The 17,481-nt window shown below is 45.5% G+C and overlaps 1 protein-coding gene and 1 non-coding gene across 7 annotated transcripts; one reads left to right on the top strand and one right to left on the bottom strand.

Annotated features, from left to right (window-relative positions):
- Positions 1-221: 221 nt before the first annotated feature.
- PGBD2 (piggyBac transposable element derived 2) lies at positions 222-16,506 on the bottom strand. Of its 6 annotated transcripts, none has more exons than XM_055234203.2 (4): positions 16,418-16,506; positions 11,687-11,810; positions 5,915-5,978; positions 222-3,177 (listed from the first exon to the last, which is right to left on the bottom strand). In XM_055234203.2, the coding sequence occupies exons 3-4, from the start codon at positions 5,929-5,931 to the stop codon at positions 1,416-1,418; spliced, it is 1,779 nt and encodes a 592-aa protein (XP_055090178.1). In that variant the 5' UTR covers positions 5,932-5,978; positions 11,687-11,810; positions 16,418-16,506; the 3' UTR covers positions 222-1,415. The 6 variants fall into 6 exon arrangements, with proteins under 6 accessions (XP_055090178.1, XP_063470109.1, XP_063470110.1 ...); XM_063614039.1 differs by lacking the exon at positions 11,687-11,810 and having other exon boundaries at positions 222-2,500; positions 2,630-3,177; positions 16,418-16,497; XM_063614040.1 differs by lacking the exon at positions 11,687-11,810 and having other exon boundaries at positions 222-2,500; positions 3,017-3,177; positions 16,418-16,497.
- LOC129459045 (U6 spliceosomal RNA) lies at positions 7,009-7,114 on the top strand. The gene has a single exon (XR_008649861.1). It is a non-coding gene; the product is annotated as a U6 spliceosomal RNA (small nuclear RNA).
- Positions 16,507-17,481: the final 975 nt, after the last annotated feature.

The raw sequence follows: 17,481 nt of genomic DNA, 5'->3' as shown, positions 1-17,481 counted from the left end.
ATCTCATCTGGGCAAAAACGGCTGTAATCCAAAAGACAATAACAAATGCTGGCAAGGATGTGGAGAAAAGGGAACCCTCGAACACTGTTGGTGGGAATGTAAATTAGTACAACCTCTATGGAGAACAGTTTGAAGGTTCCTCAAAAACTAAACATAGAGCTAACATATGATTCAGGAATCCCATTCCTAAGTATACACCCAAAAGAAAAAAAATCAGTATATTGAAGAAAGATCTGAACTCATGTTTATTTTCTGCACTATTCTCAATAGTCACGATTTGGGAGCAACCTAAGTGTCCATCAAAAGAAGAATGGATAAAGAAAATGTACGTACACACAATGAAGTATTATTAATATTTAGCCACAAAAAAATGATATTCAGTCATTTCCAACAACATGAATGGAACTTGAGGTCATTGTGTTCAGTGAAATAAGCCAAGCAAAGACAAACTTCAGATGTCCTCACTTATTTCTGGGAGCTAAAAATGAAAACAATTGAACTCATGGACATACAGAGTGGAAAGAAGGTTGCCAGAGCTTGGAAAGGGTAGTTAGGGGGTGGGGGAGAGTAGGAATAGTTAATGGGTATGAAAAAATAGAAAGAATGAGTAAGACCTAGTATTTGCTAGCACAACAGGGTGAATATAGTTAAAAATAATTTAATTGTACATTTTTAAATAACAGTATAATTGGATTGTTTGTAACACAAAGGACAAATGTTTGACAAGGTGGATACCCCATTTACCCTGATGTGATTTTTACACATTGCATGTCTGTATCAAAATATCTCATGTAACCCATAAAAATACACACCTACTACGTACACACAAAAATTAAAAAAATAATTTTTTTTTACAAAAATGAATCCCACATTGATATATGTATATTAGGAAAATATTTTCATCAAGAAAATATGAACTCTGCACCTCTAGCCCTCTGACTAAATACAAGGCAGATTATCCCTCAAAAGTTTGATAACCTTGGATTAATATGAAATAAATATGATTAAGAAATCCATCGCATTTACATATGTACACACTATTGCCTATCTTAGATTATAAACCATGGCACGCAATGGTGAAGTCTTCTTACTGTCCTTGCAAGTTTTCCTTTGATTATTCTCGCTAGGATTCAAGCATACCCCAAAGCACAACTTTTATTTGAATAAAAAGTGATCCATAACTTTAAATAAGTTCAAAAATATAAATATAAAAGAATATAAATATTAATTTATATCACACATAGGCATAATAGAACACAATAAAAAAGATAACTGTATTGTGGGTAGGGAGAAAACAGAAAATCAGGTCATCAGAAATTCAGGTCTTTTTTCCAACACAAAACAGAAGTCTCAACTGCTATCTGTATTTAACTGTAAACATCTCATTATAAACCAAACAAGCATGTCACATGATGTCAACGGATGTGGTACTCCCTGAAGCACTTGGCATGGACACCCTTCTGGCACTTCTCACACCGGGTATTGGTCTGCGAGTGGCAGAGGGCACACCGGGTCCTCTTGTCCTGATGGATAATCCAGTGCCCAATCATATCAAAGCGGCTCTCAGTCTCCAACCGCCTGCTTCGCCTCCCTTGAGAGGTCGTGTCAGCATTGCTCTCCAGATACACACAGGCAATGTATCTCCGGAAGGCAAGGAGGTCCACCTGGGCATCTTGGCAGCAGATTCTATGCAGCTGCCATGCATTGTTGAGGGCAGCGTCAATGACATAGCCAATAAAGCTTGAGTACCACTTCATGCCTCGGATCTTCACCTTGTACTTGGCAATATTCTGATCCATCCTACCAACACCGCCCACCTTCTCCTGATACAGCTTCACCAGTGATGGCTGGTGGACCTGAGTCCGCGTTTTAGTTGCTCCAGAGTGACGACTGGTCAGCCTCACTGGCTCTATGCCCACAGCATTGGAGCAAATGTTGACCACGCTGCTATCGCGCCAGCGGCACACGATGATCTCCTCACTCTCATCGACTTTGTAATCAAATGAACCCCTCTTCATTTTTTTCAGTTCTTTGGGGTCTTTTAGGGGACATCGCTCAGTCCTGTACTCACGAACAGTTCCTGTGGCTTTCACCCCCTTTTTCCTCAAAATGGACATCAGTTTAACACTTGTGAAAACCTTGTCAAAAAATATGTGATATGGCAGAAAACCACGCTCCTGAAGCGCATCCACAAATTTTATTACCATACTGCCTCCTAGATCCAAGCTCCTGTCTGGCTTGGTAAACAGTGTGCCCTGTGAGGGCTCAAACCACACCAAGTAGCCTCTGCTGGTTGTCCCACACCAAATCTTGTAGCCAAGTCGCACAGGCTTCCCCCTGTGCAGCTGCTTGGACCCCCGGTGCCCAAAGTACTCACACATAGACTCGCCAAAGCTGTAGAACTCTTCCAAGGGTGCATGCTTCTGGAAATTGCAGTTCATCCGGATGATGAGAGGTCTGACCTTGGCAAACCTATCACTTGCATCAAGTTCGTTGTTATCTGCAAAATGTAAGTATGAGAAGATTAGTTCAAATCTGTCCCTTCTAATTGCATCAGCCACAAGATGATGATGTGAATCGGGAGAGGTTTCCCAGAACATCCTTCTCCTTGGATAAGAGATGTACCCACTTAAAATCAAAATGCCCAAAACACACTTCAATTCCTGAGCCGTAAGACTCAGATTGACATTTTTCTGCCAAGCATAACGATTGGTTTCATTAACAATGAAATTAATTGTTCCTTCATCAAAAAACAACTCAAAAAGGCCCACGGGACTCAGCTCTTGGCTTTTGAGATCCTCAATATGAGGATCTGATGCCGTCCAACTGCCAAAGTCTGGACGAATATCTCTTTTGGTCCAAATGCGCTGAGGTTTCACAACTGCTTTCTGCCTCTTCTTGGCTGGCTGCAGATCCAGGTCGTCATTATCCTCCCCGGTGCCAGAGTCCTCACACAGGACTGAAGCATGCAGCACACTGCCAGGTAGGTGAGCACCTCGCTGGCTGTCTTCATCACCTGAGTCCTCATCAGTGAATTCCCCCGCAGCATTGTCGGGAGGTGCAATGAAAATCTCTTCCCTGTTGTTGTTGGACTCTTCCTCCTCCATAGCATTCAGAACCTCGAGCAGCTTTGCAGACTTCGCCTTTGAGTGGAGACCTCTCCCAGCAATGACATCTCTGTTATGACAGGAAACAGAATCAGGAAGAGGCCATGCCAGAAAGCCAATGGTTCAGCAGAAAAGAGGAGGGTGCTTCCACCATAAAACACTTTCACTTGAATGGCTTCACAGATCTGGCACCACAAGGTACAGCATTTAGTAAGTAAATTTTCCAGCTAAACACAGATTCTGCTTTTTATTATAATTTTTTTTTTTTTTTTAGACGGAGTCATGCTCTGTCACCCAGGCTGGAGTGCAGTGGCATGATCTCAACTCACTGCAACCTCCATCTCCTGGATTCAAGCGATTCTCCTACCTCAGCCTCCCGAGTACCTGGGACTACAGGTGCGTGTCACCATGCCCGGCTAATTTTTTTATATTTTTAGTAAAGATGGGGTTTCACCGTGTTAGTCAGGATGGTCTTGATCTCCTGACCTCGTGATCCACCTGCCTCAGCCTCCCAAAGTGCTGGGATTACAGGCATAAGCCATGGCATCCGGCCCACAGATTATGCTTTTAAGTGCAGAAGCATTTTAACAATGGGAGACAGAAAAAGAGGTCTTACCTACTTCCTTTCGTTCTTAAATGATGTGCTTTAAAACAGAGGATCCCCTTTAGTGATGAATCCAGATGCTGCTGTCATCACCCCAGATAACAGAAACTGGCAATAGGGAGCCCTGGTCAGCTGGAGTGACACCCACTCCTGTCCCCTCAGACTCAATGGCCCTAGGAGCTCTGCAATTACATTTGTCTTACTATACCTTCCCTCTCTTATTGACAAATAGAAGTTTCCCTCATCCCCAAATTCTCAAACTCTCCCTACTTGAACTCTCACTACCCAAATTCCAGAACTGAGCAGATTTGGATTTTCAGATAGCTCCCGTGCGGCTATCCTACTGTATGCTAACTGCAATTCAGAAGCCAAATCAATTTAGAAAACATGGAAACTCCTGACACTCTCTGGCCCTGTGGACATACGAACCAAATGGATGGTGAATGATACAGGTGCTCCTCGACTTACAATCAGGTTACATCCCAATAAACCCATCATGAGTTAAAAATGTCATAAGTTGAAAATGCATTTAATACACCTAACCTACCAAACATCATAGTTTAGCCTAGCCTACCTTAAACGTGCTCAGAACATTTACGTTAGCCTATAGTTGGGAAAAAAGTCATCTAACACAAAGCCTATTTTATAATAAAGTATTAAAGAGCTCATATAATTTATTGACTACTGGACTGAAAGTGAAAAACAGAGTGACAGTATGGGTACTGAAAGTACAGTTTCTACAGAATGTATCTAGCTTTTACACCATCTTAAGTTGAACCACGCTAAGTGGGAGACTCTCTGTACTTGCCTTTGAGCACAGACAGTGAGCAGGTGCTGCCCAGGGGCTGGCGATGGGTAAACCCCACTCCCAACCTGCACAGCACTTTAGTTCTAATTGGAGGAGTCAGACAACAAATCAACAGACAAGTAGCTATGCAGGATGGTGTCAGGTAGCAATGAATGCCATCCAGACAAGGGACAGAATGCAACAAAGAGGTAGAGCTAGGGCTGCTATTTTGGACAGAATGGTGAGAGAAGGCTCACAGGGTGGGAGGCCTGAAGGAGGTGAGAGAAATGAGCCCTGTAGACAGCTGGAGACAAGATGTCCCAGGCAGAGAAAGAACCACAGGCACAAGGCCCTGACACTGAAGAGATTCGACATCTGTGGAACAGCAAGGAGATCAGCGAGGCTGCAGGTGCAATGAGGACAAGACAGCAGAGCAGAGCCAGAGAGAACCAGGCCCCACAGGACTCCACAGGCCCTGGCCAGGACTTCCGGTGTTCAGCTGCCATAGGTAGCCCCAGGGGTGGGAGTGAACCATGGAACAGGGTAGTGAGGAGTCACATCTAGGCTGTAAACACATCACCCTGGCTGTGAGAATGGACTCAGCAGGGAGGGTAGGCACAGAGGTCCCTGCAGCTTCCCTGTGCCCCTTTGCAGGCTCCAACCTCTACGTGAGGACCCTCCACCCCAGAAGAAGGATACAGGATTTACCACAGAGGCTACATCAGTGCAGACCTGCCCATGGACTTTGGAGATCAGGCTGCATTAGAAATTCACTCCAACCTCACTTCCTGGAGACTGACTGTCAGCTGCCATGCTGACCTCCAGGGAGGTGAGGTATTCACTCATCCAAGCTCTGCATGGGCCAGGAAAAGAGACCAGTTTGAAGGGAAAGGAAATTAAAAGCCCTTCTCATGGGCCTTGGAGTAAGGTTCTCAGGGAACAGCAGCCATGTTCACGCTTTCCCGACCTGTCCTCACCCAGTTCACAGGGGCAGATCCAGGGCTGCAAGCTCAAGGTCTCTACCAGGTTTGACTGCCCAAGCTCCTGCTCACCCCTAGACCCTCAAAAAACTTCTGCACATGCCTGTTCAAACTCCAGGCATGAGAAAGCGTGCAGGGACTGAGGTAGCCCCAGGAGGAACCATCTGGTGTCTTTATCTTGAAAGATGAGGAAAGTGAAGTCATGGTTTTCTATCGAGTGTAAATATTAGTGCTACATGACCACACCCATACACAACCGTCGGCCTTTTCCCATTTCTCCCATTCTTCTCCCATCTCCTCGCCCTTCTTCCTTTATACTTCCTGGACACCAACTGTTATACTGAGGCCAAGAGCTAAAAATGTCATGGACTTGGCCTTTCAAAAACATAGGGGAATAAATTCTTCAATAAAACAGTTGATCAAACGGCACTCCTACCTGGATGTTGAAGCCATGATGAACTGGGAAGACGAAACTGTCTTTACTCACAGAGTCTAAGAACCTGTAAGACAAGAAAAGTCAATTTTAAAAAAAATTGTATCTTAAGAAGCAAGGCAACAGGATCTTTTCTACCATTTAAGGGAAAAATATATCTGACTTAAGATTCACTACCTTAATAGTGTCTGGGTCGACTGGTTATTCAGAGGGAAAAGAACAAACTCCTTCATCTCACAACTCCCACCAAATACATTCTAAAGTAGATGACATTTGGGGCTAGATGAGTGTTTTTGGGGTGGCAGGGGGCTTTCCACTGCATTCTAGGATGTTTAACAGCACCCCTGGCTTCTACTAATAGATGCCAGTAGAACATCCTGCTGCACTGTCCATAACAGCTAAACATCAGAAAAACCTAAAAGACTACCAACTGGGAAATGAATATAACTATATTAATTAGAAGTTTAAAAAAATGAACTACCTAGACAGCATACAGATCCTGAAAACAACACTTAATGAAACAAAGCTGCAGAGATAACGTGTAGAACACCACTTACGTAACTATAAATACCCACAAGAAATTCCCTGTGTTCTCAGCAGATACTACGTGCAGGGTAGGAGTATAAAGCCAGAAGTGGAAGGCTACACACTAGCTTTTCACAGAAAGGGTACCCACAGGGGAGGGAGGGAAACTGGAGTGAGGAAGTGGAAGATGAGATGGGGTGGTGGGGATAGGAAGGCCAACCAGATCTGTTAGTTCTTTTTATAAAATCTGAGTGCTCTGGCCAGGCGCGGTAGCTCATGCCTGTAATCCCAGCACTTTGGGAGGCCAAGGCGGGCAGATCACCTGAGGTCGAGAGTTCGAGACCAGCCTGACCAACATGGAGAAACCCCGTGTCTACTAAAACTACAAAATTAGCCAGGCGTGGTGGCACATGCCTGTAATCCCAGCCACTCAGGAGGCTGAGGCAGGAGAATCGCTGGAACCCAGGAGGTGAGGTTGCAGTGAGCTGAGATCACGCCATTACACTCCAGCCTGGGCAACAAGAGTGAAACCCCATCTCAAAAAAAAAAAAAAAAAAAAAAAAAAAAACTGAGTGCTCACTTCGGCAGCACATATACTAAAATTGGACCAGTACTGAGAAGATTAGCATAGCCTGTCCACAAAGATGACATGCAAATTCATAAGTGTTCCATATTAAAAAAAAAATCTGAATCAAATATGGCAAAATGTGTTAGTATGTGTTAAATGTGGGAGGTGGGGACATGGATGTTGATATATTTTTCTCTGTATTTTCTGTATGTTTGAAATATTTTGGAGTAGGGCCGGGCGCAGTGGCTCAGGCCTGTAATCCCAGCACTTTGGGAGGCCGAAGCAGGCGGATCACCTGAGGTTGGGAGTTTGAGACCAGCCTGACCAACATGGAGAAACACCGTCTCTACTAAAAATACAAAATTAGCCGGGCGTGGTGGCACATGTCTGTAATCCCAGCTACTAGGGAGGCTGAGGCAGGAGAATCACTTGAACCTGGGAGGCGGAGGTTGCGGTGAGCCAAGATCGTGCCATTGCACTCCAGCCTGGGCAACAAGAGTGAAACTCCGTCTCAAAAAAAAAAAAAAAAAAAAAAAAGAAATATTTTGGAGTAAAGACATTAGAAACCCTTTTAGCAAGTGAGCACTTAAGTGCAGAGTACTGTTTCAAGTATTTTTACCAATGTCAATGCATTTCATTCCTTTCATAACTTCTTGAGTTTGTAATAACCCCCATTTAACCATTGAGGAAACTGAGGCATGGAAAGAAGTGACTTGCCCAGCGATGCAGAACAAAATCACAACAGATTTGGAAAGTGTTAGTGTCCAAGGGCATCTACTTAATTTTCCAGGAGATTAGACAGTCACGCTTGAATAATTTAACGGAAAACCAGTAACCCTGACCCTGTCAATAAACTGATAAAATGCAGTAATGCTGGGAGGAAATGCAAACAGAAGTCAGGAGGCATCCTTGTTTATCCAGAGCTCACAGAAATTAATTATAGGAGTAGGGGGATTTGCACGTGCACACAATGATGATGGCAGTTTCCACAATGATTCAGGCTATGGAAATATCTCAGCACCACAGGGACCCCATGCCAATATTTTTAAGATGGTGATGACTGCTGGCAAGCCACCTGGACAGCTGATTCAAGTTAACTTCTCATTTTAAGATGTTAAATTTTCTATGCATTTTAATTTCCCTGGACAACTCACTCTGGGCCACTTTTACAACCGCAAGAATAGACCAACAACCCCTCTCTGCGCATCTCCAGTAGCTCTCCCACCTGGCATCATATCCTTCTCTGTCTCCCTGCTGCACCCAGAATAGCGGCAGTTAGTGGAGAGAGGAAGCAGAGGACCCAGAAGGTGCTTTAAAATTTGTTGGGGGAGAGGGTTGGTTGTCACAATGGGAGAAGGGGTGGAAAGGGTTACAGCAGTCCCACAATGTGTCGGCCAGTCCACAACCAAACCTGTCTCATACCCTCACAACTTCCATCTGTCCTGCCAAAACCTATATGCAATGATTTAACTTGGGCTTAGAACCAAACTCAGATTTATATAAAGATAAAACATCTTTTGCACAATTTTAATATAGTATAGTAAACATACTAATAGTAGAGAAAATGAAAATCTTTTTATCAGTAGTTTACCAAAACTCATTGACCATTTTGAAAAATTACGTCACCAATAGTATCAATGTTTGTGATACGTCATCATCAATGCAACACACATAGGTCCTTTTGTATCTGTAGCTATCGCATTCATGGTTGCTTGACATATGCATATGTAACCCTTCTATAACAGTGCCAAATACAAAGAACAAGTGCCAACACTCTTCAGGTGAATGTGGCCTTACTTGTGTAAAATTCATTGTAATTCCTACCTCACCCCCACCAAATGAAGCCCCACTTGGCCCTGAAGTCAGCTCAGTCACACTGCTTCTGACCAATTCTTGATAACTGAGCCAAGGCCCCCTTTGAGAGCTACTCAGAGCACGCCCTTCACAGACCAGTCTCCTTTTGTTGTTTGTGAGACCATTTCATGAATACTATCTGCTCTGGTCTGGGTCTGATCTCCACTGTATACCAAAGCACACTCAGAGGGAGGCTGAGCCTAATCACAACTGTATATACAACACTTACATAGTAGCTGGGTCTGATCTACATTGTATATACACACAGTGCTTGCTTACAGGGTCCAGCAGACACAGGAGCTGGGCCAGAACCCTCAGGAGAGGCCTTGAGAATTTTTTTTTTTTTCTATGAGAATCCAAAGGCCTCTCCTGAAGGCTAAAATAAAACCCTCAGTATCATCTTCCTAATCTTCTCCAGGTCTGCTTCCTAATCTTCTCTAATATATTAGACACACCAGGCCTCGGCCCCTCTGCTATCGCCTAGCTGAGCCCATTCCAGGCAGGTATCACCAAAGGGTCACTTGCCCCTATCCTTAGGACTCGACTACAGAACCCAGGGCCTTGAATGCAAAAATACTCAGTGAAGTAATTCCTCGAGTCCATTTCCTCCCCTAACAGGGACAGCGCAGGGGAACACTCATGCCTCCAGCCTTTTCTCCTTTATCCACCAGAAGGAGGTGAATGGATGCTCAGTGGGCTGTTCTCAGGGGCCAACCAACAGCTCCCAAACCACAAGGCACACAGACAGTGATAAAGTGAAAATGCTATGTGGCCAGGAAAAAGAGTGTTAGGAGTTGGTTAGTACCCTACACGCAAACCATGGCCCAAATGACCCCATCAACTGGTTGTCCTGGTAACCTGAAAATACAACTTCAACATTGTGTGGCAAGAGCCCTTACCAAAGGACTAATCCCAGAGACTCCCTGTGCTACCTCAGGCAACTTTTAAGCCCAACCTCTCCTATGAACTTCTACCCTGCCAGCCTGCCAGGAAGTTCACCGAATCGTCTACCTACGAACCCATAAAAGCAAACCAAACTCAGCAAACTCTGACTCCATCTGCCCCTTTGCAGCCAATTCTAAGAGTTATGCATGCACGTACATACAATCAATCTTGCTCCAACACACCTCCTATGCCCCCCTAGCCCTCCAGAAAGGATGACAAATGTATTATCCTCCTGATGTTATTCTACCTTCCTCTGCCCAGCTACCCAATTTCTAGCCTCTGTAAGTTCACTCTCAAGCTTTTGTGGTCAGGCAGTAACAGTGGCTGGCATGTCCTGTGGGGTGGATCCTGGCCTAGGTTCTGCAGACACAGAAGATAAGAGAAAATGTAGCTCCTGCAATCAGTGACCTCCACTCCTATGGGCCCCTCGTGCCTGCCTCAAGGTGGCTCTCAGGAGTAAGGGGAAGTAGAAAAGACACCCATCAAATGAGATGCCTAAATTCCATTTCCAGCAGTATGGCAGACCACAGATCCCAAAAAAACTCTCCTGATGAAAACTTAAAGAGCTGGATAAAATTTTAAGTGCTGCACTGAGCTGACAAGAAAATATGGAATCTCATTGGGTCAAAAAGCAAAATCAATCTGGGAGCCCTAAGGAGCAAGGGAGTATTCAGCTAGCTTTCACTCTGAAGAGTTCTCATGAATTGTGGTGACATTAAGCCTCCTATTCTGAACTACATGGAGTATAAAAACTAGAGGAAACTAAAGGCAGGCCAGCACAAAGGGCTAGGAAAATAGGCCTGCACAAAGGGCCTACCAAAGGGCTGCACCCAAGAGACAAGGATAAATGAAAAGTAACCCAACTCTGAAGAAGAGGCCAGAAAATAAACATGCTTGAGTTAACCATAGTACTGGATAAGTCAGGGACGGAGTGTCTCCTAAGAACTTGTAACTGTGAAAGTTTATGAGGCCAATTGATACTGCTTAATGGCCTCAATAACCTCAAGTTAAAATTTTAACCCAAAGTGCCCTTCATTAGCAGTGCTTCCCCAGGAGTAGTGAAAACAGATAAAACCTCTCTGGAGGACTATATCCCCAACAAAAACATTGAAGAGCTCCACTGATAACAGTTCCAAAGATGAATTCACATTCTGAAAAAAAAAAAAGTCATAAAGTAAACAAGGAAATAATAAAGTAAACAAGGAAATAAAGTACCATGAATGGGAGTCAGCAGAAACAACGGACAGCATAATCAGACCCACGGACTACAGATGTCATAATTATCATACAATACAAAATATATATGTTTAGTATATTGTAAGAAACAATATGAACAAGAAACATAAAATCTGAAATGAAAAAAAAAAAGGTCAAGCACACTTAAAAAGAACCAAATACAACAAATAGGAATAAAAACTAAACTACCTAAGTTTTAAAAGTCATAAGGGAAATACAAATCAAAACCATGAGATATCACATTACACCCATTACGCTGGCCACTATCAAGAAAACAGAAAATGGTATCAGCAAGCTGTGCCTGTAGTCCCAGCTACTCGGGAGGCTGAGGCAGGAGAATGGCGTGAACCCAGGAGGCGGAGCTTGCAGTGAGCCGAGATCGCGCCACTGCACTCCAGCCTGGGTGACAGAGAGACTCTGTCTCAAAAAAAAAAAAAAAAATCATGTAACCAAATACCAGCTATTCCCCAAAAACATGGAAATAAAAAATAAAGTTTTCATAAGGTTCAATTTCTTAAACTGAGTAGGATATTCAGAGTTGTTCATTATTCTTTAAACTGTTCCTGTGCATTTTATATATTTTGGTATGTATATTTTACACACTCACACAAACACACACAGGCACAGGGACACTTGCAAAGAAACACCTGAACAAATACTCTCCAGCTGACCCTGCCAGTGCCTGATGGGAATGCTGCTCTGCCGTGATGAGGGAGTCACAAGCAAAAGATGTTTGTCTGTGATGTTCCAGAACACATACATCTTGCACAGCTAAAAGAAGAAAATTAGGTCATCTCCACATGTGACAATCTGTGTCCCTTATACAGAATCTCTTTATAAAATCCTTATAAAATTGTTCACCTGAATTTCTTCAAAGCCCAGCCAGCCCGCATCCCAACTTATCCATACACAGGGCCTCTGACCACCTCTGGTCCACATGACATCACACTTAAATTCTTCTATGGCTTGTGAGAAAAGCTCATCACCTGATTAGATCATAAGCTCCAGTAATCACAGACATGAGTCCCCATGGGCCTTCAGTAAATCCAAGAGTGTGACTGTGATGTCTGCGGGGCTCCAGCTCCCCTTCTGCTCTGACCTTCTTGGCACGAAGGCGGGCTTGCTACAGGCAGATGCCAGGTGCGTGAGGTGCGAAAGAAAGACCTCAGTCCCTCAATCTCTCCCGACCCTTCACAAGTCTGCAGCCCAGGAAAAGTGTGTACTATGGGGCCATCCGTGACGAGCTGTGTGATTTTGGAAAGTCACTTACCAAAGAGACTTCCTGGTGCCCTTGTCTTTCATGTATAAAATGGGATCATCATGGTACCTACCCTCATTGCACTGTGAAAACAATAAGAGTCAATGTGTGTAAAGCAGACACAACAGGCCTGGATTCCCAAGTGTTAACTATAATTTCAGGTCCACAACCCCTCACCTGCAATTCCAAAAGCCAAATATGTTTTAAAAACTGAACTTTCTTTCAAAACTTTGCAACAAACTCTTTGGCAGCAAAACCTGGACTGACTTGAGGCTCTTCATAATGTCTAATTCTGTTACTACAAATATCCATACATTTTGCTGCAGAAATTATGTTTGATTAAGGATGCGTCAGTATGACTGATAAAACTCAAACAGTCTGACTTCTTCCCCAGGTCCAGCCAGATTTGGGTCACAGTTGCTCCACCTCTCAGCAGTTTACCACCTTTTCCTCCACTGTGCCTTAGGCTGGCCCCATCCACTTGCTAACATCCAGACTGACAGCCTCCAGCCATTAGGGCATGAGCCCATCTTCACAGCCTACCAAGAACTTGCCCTGGGTCACAATCCAACCAAGCTCTGAAATAAAATCAAAGCCATTCACAGCCTGGTCCCCAGCCTTATCCCCACCCAGTTCTGCCTCTAGGTTCAGACCACTCCTGAGGGCTGGTCCAGTCTCTTGTATCCTGTCTCCCTCAGGTTCCCTACTCTGACCTGACTGCTTTGCTTTCTTCTTGTGTGCTGTGCCTTTTGCCTGGGGTGCTATTCCCTGCCTATGGGATCCCCTGCAATGTCTTTCTCATCCATCAAGCTTCCAATCAAGTCTTCCTCTTATCACAGCTTTCACCACAATAGACTGAAATTAATAATCCATCTTCAGGTCGACCCACCTCTGTATCCCCAGAAGGCAACATGGCATCTGGCATGCAGTAGGCCCTCAATAAATACTCGCTGAACCAGATTAATCATGCCACAGAGCCAAATGGCCACACTCCAGGGCACCCCGTCCATCTCAACCTGCTGCAGACTTTCATTTTCATCTTTACTATTTGGCTCTGAGACAACTATTTAGAAAAGAACCAGAAGCTCTTGATATATGCTTGACCCTAACTAAAATATACTCCTAAAAGAGTCTCTAAAACCATGCATAGGAAATATCTGTCAGTGAAGAATCCAATACAGTGGACTCAACCAGGTCAGAGGGGGATGCACAGGTAAGAAGCTCAGCAAAACCCATTCATTCTACCTTTCAGGAGTCTATAGACTGTGCTCCCCAGGCCCTCCATCCCCTCACATGTGGCTCCTCCATCTTTCTTGCCCTGCCTGAGACAACCAACAGAGGAAGGGGACATGGGTAGCCAGTGCCCCTAAATACCAAGCAAGCCCACGAAGGGGATAATGTCTAGATAGAGGCTGTTAGGCAGCCACACTATCACTTTTTCATTCGTTTGGAAGACATCTGAAGTATCTACTGGGTGCCAGGCATATATGCACAAAATTGTAACTATGACAGGGCTAAGAAGGAAAGGAGGTGTTTATCAGAACCCGTAAAATGGAAACTGATCTAGTCAGGGAGGTCAGAGAATATCTCCCTGAGGAAAAGATAAAATAATGGAGAGCTGCAGAAAGAGAAACAATTCCCTCAGCAGGCAGGGAATAGCACCCCAGGCAAAAGGCACAGCACAGGAGAAGCAAAGCAGTCAGGCCAGAGTAGGGAATCTGCGAGAGACAGGGTCCAAGAGGCTGGACCAGCCCTGCAGAGACTAGAAGACCCTGTTAAGGAGGCCTGTCTTTATAAGAGCAATGGGAAGTTTAAAAAAAAAAAAATTACAGGCAGAGCATAACAGAATGAAGGGTGTATGTTAACAAGTTTATTCTGGCTGCAGTATGGACAACTGAGTATGCAGGCCCCAACACAGATGCAGGGAGATGGACAAAAAGGCTACGGCAAAAGGGTGGGGCCTATGGAGAGAAGTGGACACACCTAAGAAGGACTTAAAATGTAAAACCATCAAGTCTGGATAATTGGTTGAAGGGGTAGGGCAGGGGAGAAAGCTGATCGGGGAAGCCTCCTAGATTTCAGGCACCCTATGGCTGGTGCACAGAGGTGCCATTCACCAAGCCTAGCAGCACTGGGAGGAGGAACAGAGGGTGGTCACGAGCTGCCCAGAAGTCCAACTGGGCATTCTCAACTAAACTGGCCCAGGCACTCGGCAAAGAAAAAGCAACTTGGTGTGAGACCTGGAGCTCCCCAGGACACTCTAAAGAGTCCTAGGGGATTGGGAGGCAGGAGAGCTGCTGTTTAAAATGTAAATTTCTCCAAGGAAAGACAGGACAACTAAATGCTGTCTTGGAACCTAAATTACAAAACAGAAATAGGTGAAAGTAGAGAAAGGCCTGTAGTGCTAATATCCTGGTTTTGTTGACTGTTCTGTAAAATAAGATATTAACCCCTAGGAAATCTGGGTGAACCGTACATGGGAATTTTTGCTTGTTTTGCAACACTCTGAAATTCTGAAATTAATTCAAGATAAAAATTATTCAAAAGACATTTTATAGATGTAAACACCCCAAAGCTGAGCCAGGTGCCTAATTGTAGGGAAAAGACTGTTACTGTGTCTACATAGAAAGGGAAGACATAAGAAATTCCATTTTGACCTTATCTTGAACAATTGCTTTGCCCTGAGATACTGTTCATCTGTAACTTTGCCCCAACCTCTTTGCTCCAACCTTGAGCTCACAAAAACATGTGTTGTATGGAACCAAGGTTTAAGGGATCTAGGGCTGTGCAGGATGTGCCTTGCTAACAAAATGTTTACAAGCAGTATGCTTGGTAAAAGTCATCGCCATTCTCTAGCCTTAATAAACCAGAGGCACAACGCACCGTGAAAAGCCACAGGGACCTCTGCCCTGGAAAGCAGGGTATTGTCCAAGGTTTCTCCCCATGTGATAGTCTGAAAGGATGGCCTCATGGGATAAGAAAGACCTGACCGTCCCCCAGCCCGACACCCGTAAAGGGTCTGTGCTGAGCTGGATTAGTAAAAGAGGAAAGCCTCTTGCAGTTGAGATAGAGGAAGGCCACTGTCTCCTGCCTGCCCCTGGGAACTGAATGTCTCGGTATAAAACCCGATTGTACATTTGTTCAATTCTGAGATGGGAGAAAAACCACCCTATGGCAGGAGGCGAGACATGTTGGCAGCAATGCTGCTCTGTTATTCTTTACTCCACAGAGATGTTTGGGCAGAGAGAAACATAAATCTGGCCTACGTGCACATCCAGGCATATACCTCCCCTTGAACTTAACTATGACATAGATTCTATTGCTCACATTTTTTTTGCTGACCTCCTTATCACCCTGCTCTCCTACCACATTCCTCTTGCTGAGATAAAGAAAACAATAATCAATAAAAACTGAGGGAACTCAGAGACTGGTGCTGGTGCAGGTCCTTGGTATACTGAGTGCCGGTCTCCTGGGCCCACTGTTGTTTCTCTATACTTTGTCTCTGTGTCTTATTTCTTCTCAGTCTCTCATCCCACCTGATGAGATATACCCACAGGTGTGGAAGGGCAGGCCACCCCTTCACCTAACAGCTCAGAATGGCTTTTGTGGGATACGGAAGAACCCTCCCTTCTCTTCAACTCAATAGCAAAAGAGAAAGAACGGCAAACAAAGACCCTGAGAAACCTCAGCCTCCCAGGCCCACACAGCTAAAAACCACCCGTCCCCAGCGCGCCCCGGCAGGGAGCCACCCCGCCCCAGGATGTGACGTGGCATTCGCAGCCCCGCCAGCAGCCTCAGGCCGCGGCCTCATTAGTCCCTCCCACCCCGCCCTTAATCCATCCCTCTTTAGCCCGACCCCGCCCTGGTCCCCACCCACCCCGCTGCGCCTCCCGCTCAGCCCGCCCGGCCTCCGGCCTCGTATCCCAACCCGCAGAGGGAGCGCCCCCTTGCGGCCCTCGGAATCCCATTGTTCCTGTCCTGGTCCCGCCAGCCCACCGTCGGCGCGCAGCAGTGAGGACGAACTCCTCGGACGCCGCCGTTGAGAAAACGCAACATCAAGGCCAACCGCTCCTGTACTCAAGCGAAGCCCTGCCTGCAGCGCGAGCACAATGATGCCTACCTCCCCTACCCCAGACGGAGACCCGCGAGCCCGAACCGGACCGTGAGCCGCGCCGAACCAGAGCGCTGCGCCTGCGTTGGCGTTGGGCGTCGCGGCCGCGCAACGTCCGGCACGAGAGCGCTCGCTGCACCTCGGCCGGCCTTCCACGCCACGCCCCCGGGCCAGGCCACGCCCCGGCCCGAGCGACCATCGAGACTCCGGGACCTCCGCGGCGCCTAGAGGGATCCCGAAAACGCCTGCGAGGCCAGAACGGCCGAAATAACCCACCCCAGCGGGTCGGCTCTTCCCGCCGCTCTCCGTTACCCTCCCACCCCTGTCCTACCTTGGAAACCTTCCTCGCTACTAATCCGGAGAGCATGGGGACTTTCTAGGGTAGTGGTTCTCAAATGTGCCCCCAATCTAACAGCAGCTTCACCTGGGAAATTGATGGAAATGCAAATCTTGGGAACCCACTACAGGCCTACTGAATAAGAAACTCTGAGGGTGTGCCCAATAATCGGCCTTACCAACCCTGAAGGTAATTGTGGTACAAACTAGGGCTTGAGAACCACTGCTGTATGGCAGGGTTTCTCAGCATCCACTCTTGACATTTTGGGCCTGGATAATTCTTTGTTGAGAGGGAAGGAGGCTGTCCTGTGCATTATAGGAGGAAGGCTCACGGATAAAATACAGTTAAATTTGAGTTTCAGGTAACAGTGTTGTTCATCTAAGATTCACATTTAACTGGAAATCCTTGTATTTCATCTGGCTACCTTACCTACCTACATTTTTACTTGGTAAAAATAGAACCCTAATTGTAGGATATTGAGCATCCCTAGCAACTAAATGCCAGTAGCACACCACACTCTCTCCACTCTAGTTATGACAAATAAAAGTATCTCCCCCTATTCCTTGAGAATCACAGCTCTATAAGGACTTTGTCCAGCTGAAACCCAGTAGCCCATTAGGTATATAGGACAGTGTACTCCACAGAAAACTGCCTTGCCCTGAAAGGCTTTGAACACAGAAATCCCTGGGACCAAACCCTGTTAACATTCAAAAACAGGGCCACTTAGTGAAGAGTT

This window comes from Symphalangus syndactylus, chromosome 19, assembly GCF_028878055.3.
Source record: "Symphalangus syndactylus isolate Jambi chromosome 19, NHGRI_mSymSyn1-v2.1_pri, whole genome shotgun sequence".
Classification (NCBI taxonomy): Eukaryota; Metazoa; Chordata; class Mammalia; order Primates; family Hylobatidae; genus Symphalangus; species Symphalangus syndactylus.
This window is presented reverse-complemented; position numbering and strand designations above follow the sequence as displayed.